The 8822-nt window shown below is 34.0% G+C and overlaps 1 protein-coding gene across 4 annotated transcripts; it reads left to right on the top strand.

The window, feature by feature from the left end:
* The first annotated feature begins 3994 nt into the window (after positions 1-3994).
* Positions 3995-8438, top strand: LOC121786171 (carbon catabolite repressor protein 4 homolog 5). Of its 4 annotated transcripts, none has more exons than XM_042184732.1 (14): positions 3995-4333; positions 4655-4818; positions 5164-5229; positions 5316-5368; positions 6017-6098; positions 6393-6430; positions 6532-6613; positions 7178-7270; positions 7387-7419; positions 7497-7591; positions 7733-7826; positions 7900-7985; positions 8069-8153; positions 8295-8438. In XM_042184732.1, the coding sequence occupies exons 1-14, from the start codon at positions 4036-4038 to the stop codon at positions 8355-8357; spliced, it is 1332 nt and encodes a 443-aa protein (XP_042040666.1). In that variant the 5' UTR covers positions 3995-4035; the 3' UTR covers positions 8358-8438. The 4 variants fall into 4 exon arrangements, 3 of the variants coding, with proteins under 3 accessions (XP_042040666.1, XP_042040668.1, XP_042040669.1); XM_042184734.1 differs by having other exon boundaries at positions 4198-4338; XR_006047124.1 differs by lacking the exon at positions 8295-8438 and having other exon boundaries at positions 7733-7806.
* Positions 8439-8822: the final 384 nt, after the last annotated feature.

The raw sequence follows: 8822 nt of genomic DNA, 5'->3' as shown, positions 1-8822 counted from the left end.
TAAAATAGATTATTTTAAAATTAAATTTTAAATAAAAAAATAGAGTAAAGGTCAATTTTTGTTATAAACATATGACAAAATATGGATTTTTTTCCAAAACATTCACATTTTGAAAAACATATCCTTAACAAATGAAAATGTCGACAAAGTAGTCATTTTTTTACGGTTCTGTCAAAAAATTAACAGTCAACGCTAATTGCACAGTGTCATGATCGTTAGTTTTTTTACGGGACCGTAAAAAAAATTACCACTCCAACAAGGATTTCATTCATTATGTACCTGTTTTTTTAAAAGTGAATGTTTTGGATCAAATTCGTACTTCCTCCGTTCAATGTTAACAGAGTCATTTTTCTATTTTGGGAAGTTTCAAGTTAATTGAGTCATTTCATTTTTGGTAAAAAGTAATTCTCACTTTTACTTTATTTTCTCTTCATCTCTCTTACTTTATTCACTTTTACTTTTTCCACCATCCATTTAACACACTATTCTTAAACTTCGTGCCAAAAAGAAATGTCTCTATTAACAAGGAATTGAGGAAGTAATTTGATCATAGGTTTATAACCAAAATTAACATTTCCTCTTTTTTATCATATAGTTGATGCAACAAAATTTATGTGGTTTTATGCCAGGCTTTCTATCCTATTTGCAGCAAACGGAAAAATAGTAAAATATTTCTAATGTTTCATGGTTGCGCACATAGAATAAATTTTTGAAGAAAATATATTATTTTTAGGTTGGGATACAAAACATAGAAGTAATGTAAAGTTTATGATATTTTACATCAATTTTAAAATTAATATTAAAAAATATCATAATTAGGCCAAAGTTCATGATTTTATAAACCGATATTACTAAAATTTATATCATAAGTTTGTAAAACATGAATAATATACATACATAAATAAATATGTTGTTATTCAGCATAAGTAAAACAATTTACCTGTAGTATTAGAAATGTTGCATGCTATTATTTGTTTGGATTATTTGGGCTAATTTCAACCCAATCGACAATTGAGATTGTTAATTTGACCAACTTTCTAAGGGGATATTGGTCCATAAAACTATAAAGAGTAAAGGCCAAAATTGGTCATGAACATATGTCCATTTTATCATTTTGGTCCTAAATTTTATCGTTTGAATTTTTTGGTCCTGGACATTTCAAATCGGATCACAATTGGTCATCCGTCAACAATTCCGTTAATATTCAACGGTCAACGATTTTAATCACAATTTTGACCAACTTAAACAATTTTTAATTATTTAATCATCAAAATTATTTTTTTAAATAAAATCATAAATTATTTATTAGAAATAATTAAATAATTTTTAAATAATTAAATTATTTATTCCAACTTAAACAATTTTTAAATAACAAAATTATTTATGATTTTATTTAAAAAAATAATTTTGATAATTAAATAATTAAAAATTATTTAAGTTTGTCAAAATTGTGTTTATCATAAAAAAATCATAAATTATTTATTACAACTTAAAAAAATTTAAATAATTAATTTATTTATGATTTTATATAAAAATAATAATTTGATGATTAAATACTTAAAATTTGTTTAAGTTGATCAAAATTGTGTTTAGCATCAAAAAATCATAAATTATTTATTACAACTTAAACAATTTTTAAATAATCAAATTATTTATGATTTTATTTAAAAAAATATTTTTGATGATTACATAATTAAAAATTGTTTAAGTTGGTCAAAATTGTGATTAAAATCGTTGACCGTTAAATATTAACGGAATTGTTAACGGAGGACCAATTGTGATCCGATTTGAACTGTCCAGGACTAAAAAATTCAAAAGATAATGTTTAGGACCAAAATGATAAAATTGACATATGTTCAGGACCAATTTTGGCCTTTACTCAACTATAAACTTTGTCTAAAATTTGGTATTTCCAATTAACTTTGAAATTGGTCTATAATATTGCAAATTTTGCTTGTTGTTTGGTATTTCTCACGACATGCCTATCACTATGTTTGACTAACTTAAGAGACTTTTTATTATACTTGACACATTTAAATCAATGTGATTTTCAACGTGACTTTTTATCCTACTTGTTAGGAACTTAGTAAATTATGTTATTCCCTCTCAAATTTTAGGAAATATTTACTGTTTTAGTAATTAACATGGAATAAACATACTCCTTTCATCCTAGATAATTTGTCTCATATTTTTATTTCGGTCCGTCCCACATAATTAGTCTCATTTTTCTTTTTACCATTTTTGGTAGTGGACCTCATATTCCATTAACACATTCCTACTCACATTTTATTATAAAACTAATATATAAAAGTAGGACTCATATTCCACTAACTTTTCAACTTACTTTTCATTACATTTCTTAAAACCCGTGCCCGGTCAAAGTGAGACAAATTATTTGGGACGGATGGAGTACTATACCACTAAGTAATATTTATACACATTTTAGTAATAACTCAATAAGTATCTATATATATTTACATTATATGGAGATCTTTAAAAAGATAATTGAAATTTTATCTATATTGAGAATGATTAGAGGTTAATATATTCAATAATTATAATTAAGTATAGAATTAAAAAGGCATAAAATTAGGATTAAACAACATACTATGAACATACCCAAATACGGCAAAAATTAAAGAGAGATTTCGGAAAAAGGGGCTAAATACGCAAGCCTTTTGAAATTTAGGATTAAATTCGCACACCTCTCAAAATATGGGATCGTGACATGCGAATTTTTCGGAATAAGGGATTTTTGAGGTTTTATCTACTTTATCTTATTTTTTCTTGTTATTTCTTTCATAATATTTATAAATTGACCAAATTACCCATAATTTATTCACTACAATTTTTTATTCCAATTATTTTCACCCAAATCACCAAACACCAGTTCCAAAAATTAGCAATTGAAATCCTAGAACGTCTTTCTCAACCCTCATGCGCAGCCTCCAATTTGCAATCTCTCTCTTTCTCTTTCGTTTTTCCACTTTTCCTCTCGCCCTATCTTTTCTCTTGTGCAGCCGCCAGCGACCACACAAAGTGGTCCTTTGTTCACGTCTTCATCGACGCTGCTGCTGCGTACCATCATCCCATGCTCTCTAAATCAGTCGGAGCCTCCCGTCACGCGGTTGCAGTAGCATGTCTTAGCCACTGTCGCTCGATGGCAACCACGCGTCCTCGCATCACCAGGGCGCCGCCTCTTCCGGTTTCGAGACCGTCCACCGCTGCCGTGTCCGGAGACTCTTAGCACCTGTCGCCTCTCTCCCTCGGCACCCTTATTTCAAAAGCAACTGGACACCTCAGTCTTCTCTCATGGCAACCCCCATCCGTCCCCAAATTTAGAGAGCTAAAATCCGTCAACTATCTCTTCCCTCTCTTGTTGCACAGCCAAACATTTCCATCGCTCGGTTCAGGCGAAATCATCGCGCCTCGCTGACAGCCAGTGTCACCCTCTCGGTGCTCAGCGCTGTCAGCCCTCTCAAATTCGCCACGACACAGCATCGTCGCTGCTCGATCCCCCTCGCCAGCCGCCGTGCCTCATCGGCACAACGTGTCGTCTGCTGTCCGAAGATCCTCGAGCCCGAAATCAGTCTGCTTAGGGCTCATGTTCTCGTCGAGCACGAGGTCTCGAACTTCAGGTTTCCATGGGTAATCATTTGGAGGCGGCGGTGTTTTGGGTGAAAATTGGATTGTAATAAAAAATAGTGTTAAAATTTTAGTGAAAATGATAGAGGGCAATTTGGTCAATTTATAAATATCATGAGAGAAATAATAAGAAAAAGAAGAGAAAATAGATAAAAATTCAAAAATCCTTTTTCTGAAAAAATCGCATGCCACGATCTCATATTTCGAAAGACGTTCAAATTTAATCATAAATTTCGAATGGCTTGCGTATTGAGCCATTTTTTCCAAAATTTCTCAAAATTAAAGTATTAGAATTAAAAAGGCTTAAAATAAGTAGTATTTATTACATACAGTAGTACTTATTAATTTCTGGATTTCATAATCCAAGCAGCCGAAGGCAACGCCGGAATCATGGTTCGCAGCCGCGACACCATCGCACAGACGGCCGAGCAATCTCCTTGTACCACACGACGGCGCCGCCACAGCGTTGAACATACCCGAAAAAGGCAAAAAATTAAGTCTTCAGAAACCGAAACACGCACCGATATTCAAACCCTAAATTCTAATTCCACCCGCGCCTCCAGTTCCTGTAAGCGCCAGAATTCGAATTCGTACGGCCGGAAGCAAGACTTGTGCCGCCGGAAGTCGCGCAGGACTCTCTGTAAACGCAATTGGACTTATTCCGAGCGTGATGCCTCCAAACACAATGGTGATGTAATTTCAATTGCTCTTTATTTTGTTGTCTCAGTTTGTTGGCATGAATGCTTCATACTTTACTTGTATGATAGCACATGATATTTTCTTTATATAGTCTATGCATTGAAATCGGAAAGATGTTATTTGGATTTTGAACCATAATCGCCAAAAGGTTACATTTTGTAATAAACTTACTGAAATAGAACCATCATTATGGATAAAACAGTTACTAAGCTTTCGAATCTGAGCAATCCTTTGTGCTGTTGCCGTATCATGTTTCTTGTAGCTTTTGCCACATAAGAGAGAAACTGAGATGATGTTTATTTTGCTGCAGATCGGGTTGTTATTGTATCATACAACATACTTGGGGTGGAAAATGCAACAAGACATCCGCACTTGTACAGCAGGGTGAAACCAGAGTATATGAATTGGGAATATCGAAAGAAGATTCTGTGTAAGGAAATCAGGGGTTATCAACCTAGTATCTTGTGTCTCCAGGCAAGTGTTGCTCTTTCCTGCAGCACTTATATGTGTTTACTTTTATTTATGATTGAAGATAATGCATTTGTTTGTCGTATAGTAATTATTAATTGCATACAAAAGAACTAAACAACTTAAGAAATCAGAGTGCAAAGCCTAATTCTTTCACTTACAACTTTTGTTCCAACAAATAACATTATTGTTTTAGAAATTCCGCGCCAGATGATATACTGTTCGGTGAAATGCTTAAAAGTGCTCTGTCTTTGATTTTGGAGATTCTGTTAATAAGCTGTGTACTCTATGCTTGATTTAAAGTTGTACTTTCGAAGTATCTGCTCTCATAGTTATCCCCTTTGATTGCAGGAAGTGGACCACTTTGATGATTTGAATAAGATACTTCGAAAAGATGGCTTCAGAGGCCTGTACAAGGTTTGTGGAAGCACAAGTGCTTTTTTTGGTTTATTTTGCCACAAAGTTCAAGTTTTTGACTGAAATTTATCTGTTGGGCACACTAGGCTCGTTCTGGGGATTCACATGATGGCTGTGCTATATTTTGGAAATCCGATTTGTAAGATATCCCCCTTTTGACATGATCTATAGTATGCAATGTACCACTTCTATTACTACTTCTACTAGCCAAAGAAAGGTTAATGTCATGTATCTATTCTTATAATTTGACCACAGAAGAAATATTATGGTCAAGTTAGATCTTTTGGGAGGGGGTGGGGCAGGAAATACTGGCAAAGTTTTTTTGTTTTGTAAGTGTATTTGCTGATTCTACTTGCCATGATTGTTGCTAGAATTCTGAGACATCACTATTTAGAATTGTTGAATCTTTGTCTTGAGAGGAGTACATACACTATTCCAGTTTCTGTGCAGTGTAAAATAGATTGGCTTTCTTCAAAATTGTCTGTAATTATGATACTCCCTCCGTCCCACAAGAATATGTACTCTTTCCTTTTTAGTCCGTCCCACAAGAATATGCACTAACCAATGTTGGAAACTCTTCTCTCTATTGAGGTGGGACCCATTCTCTACTTACAATACTTTAAGTATTTTTTCTTTCTATCTCTCTCTTACTTTTTCAATTGTGCATTAAAACTCGTGCCCAACCCAAAGTGCATATTCTTGTGGGACGAATGGAGTATTATTTATCTGGAGTAACTATTTATGTAGTAGATAGCTCGTTTTTCTAATCATTGGTGTTCCACTGCAGATTTACACTGTTGGATGAAGAAAACATAGAGTTCCAGAGGTTTGGCCTTCGACACAATGTTGCTCAATTTTGTGTTTTGAAGGTATGCCAATCCGTGGTTTCTCTGTAGTGTTCTTAATCATGCTTCAACCAAAGCTTTAACAAACAGTTTTAGTTTTTTGTCAAAACCTAACCAGACTTCATGCCAATCTTAATTTTTAGCCCTTAATGATTATTTATGGTAAAATACTAAACTGAAATCTGAATCGAGTAGTTACAGATCTATCTACTTCATATTCAATTTGTTTTTTATGATGAGGCATGCTGGACTTGTTGGCCATATTAGCACTCCTCTTTTTTGTGCTATTCAGTGAATAATTTATGACTGATTACCCAGATGAACCAAGACCTGCACAAGGCTGATGATACTTCAAGGTGTCTATTGCACTATTTATTTATTCATTTCTCAGTCTTTGTGGCACAGCAATGTTCTGTTTTATTAGTTAAAAGCCTCTGTGCATCTGTTTCATCCTCAGTGCCTCCACCTCTCATAGTATAGTGGTTGGAAACATACATGTCCTCTACAACCCTAATCGAGGAGATATCAAACTTGGTCAGGTAATTAGGTCTATAGAAGTTGCATTTCATTTTCATATCACTTGATTCAGTGTTTTGAAAGGTTAAAATTGGTATTTGGATTCTTGGAATAAATGGAAAACCAATTGTAGAGGGTGGTATTAAGTTACTAACAAGAAATAATGTTTCCCGTAAAAGAAGAGGCCTCAGCTAAAGCCTCACTGCATTTAGACTACTAATTACGGGCTGATGGATTGGGAAGTTATGATGTTCACCTACAAAGTGTTCACATCCAACATTGATAAAAATGTGAATCTAAAGTATTACTGTGAACTATGTGCACCACTATAACTTTTACATTCTCTGTCACTTTTGTTTATGTCAGGTCATCTTCTATCAATAAGTAGCTTCATAAAGGTGTTATTTTAGGGTATTTCATTTGAATGTGCGATAGATACGCGAATGATGAGAAATATGTGTACTTCCATTAGATTGACACTCTATTAGATGAGGAAATTGATAAGATAAATGCTTGTTACATTGTTTGAGTTGGTATATGTCTTCTAGTATTGCTATTGATTTACTGAGTGATGTTGGTGGTTGTAGATGCGGATGTTTCTTGAGAAAGCTTATGAATTATCACAAAAATGGGGATGTATACCAGTCGTTGTCACTGGGGACCTAAATAGTTTACCACAGGTACTCTACTAAATACTCTCATTTACATGTAGTCTGAAACAAGTATTCTTAAGTCTTAACCAAACCTGAAATTCTTTACTCAGTTACTTATATTTTGACTGTTCCATCTTAACCAGAGTGCATTATATGAATATGTGGCATCATCTAAGGTAAATCCTATCAATTCTAATATATTTTATTACTGAGCCAACTGATACTACTCTTTACTAAATCCTCGATTAAGCAGTTGCATGTCCAGCAACATGACCGAAGACAAATATCTGGCCAGCTTTGTTCATCTGGGTACACAGAATCCCGTTACCTACATAACCGTATAGGAAGGTTTTTTTTTATATTCTACCCTAGCTATTTGATTCATTTTACCTTTTTCTGGCTTGCATGTTGGTTAAATACCTCATGCTGCATTATATGCACTAAACTAAATGACATAGGCTGATGTACTGACTGGCCTTTGCACAATAGATGGACCGATGAAGAAAAACTGCTTGCTACTGGATCAAGAGACAATAGCCTGAAACATCCCTTAATGCTTCACAGTGCGTATACTGGGATCCCCGTAAGATACTCCTGCTCCTCCCTCAGATTCATTAGTCTTCATAATGACAAGGTTTTATCTTAATTTTGATCAGGGAAGCTCAAAAGTCAGGGATAAAGCCGGGGAACCACTGACGACATCCTACCATAGTGCATTTAGTGGAACAGTTGATTACATATGGTATGCCCTTTTACTTTACAGCTTAAGATTCTCTATTTGTGTTTTCCTACTCATTGATTTTTACGTTTCATGTGTGTGAAAAGGCATACATCAGACCTTGTCCCAGTAAAAGTTCTTGAATCTTTGCCTACACCCAGTTTAAAGAAAACAGGAGGTCTACCAAGTAAGGTACGTCGTTTTTCCATTGTACTTGTTCTGCATTCTCATAAGATGTTTAGTCCTCCGTCCCCTTTGTACGAAGCTGTAAAGCATTGCCGCTCTCATTTGCTAAGAATCTACGAGGATTTACACATTTTAATTATTTTGCAGGAATGGGGTAGTGATCATCTTGCAATTGCATGTGAGCTTGCCTTTGCTAATGACAGTGATTAGGTTTAAAAGATGTGATTACACACTCTATATATTCTTACTTCTATATTAATTTTGTTTAATTTCCCCCACCGTTTTCAGTTATTTTTTCTTCCTGTTTGTGTGGCTTGCAAATATTTAATATGGTTAAAATAAATAGAGAAAAATGACATTTTTAAGTGTGTGACATAGAAATAAGCCGAGAAACTTCCTCTGGTTTACTTGCTGGGGCTCTGGTAAAATTATTGAAAATAGCAGAAAACATACAGTGAAATTATCTGATGAAAATTATATGCTGTCCACCTCATGACTATTTCTAATAAAAAAAAATGGAGTAACAAATTTTTACTCATTCAATAAATGTTGTGTTTGCTCGGGAGTTTCATGGAAATTTCCTAGATATTATTCGATTCCAGTCCCTTATAGTGAGGTAAGAGAGACCTAGGAAAAATATCACTTTAATTTGAACTCATTTTAAAGTGAGACATA

Source organism: Salvia splendens, chromosome 22 (genome assembly GCF_004379255.2).
Source record: "Salvia splendens isolate huo1 chromosome 22, SspV2, whole genome shotgun sequence".
NCBI classification, from domain to species: domain Eukaryota; kingdom Viridiplantae; phylum Streptophyta; class Magnoliopsida; order Lamiales; family Lamiaceae; genus Salvia; species Salvia splendens.
The sequence above is the reverse complement of the archived record's forward strand: the minus strand, read 5'-3'. Positions and strand labels throughout refer to the sequence as shown.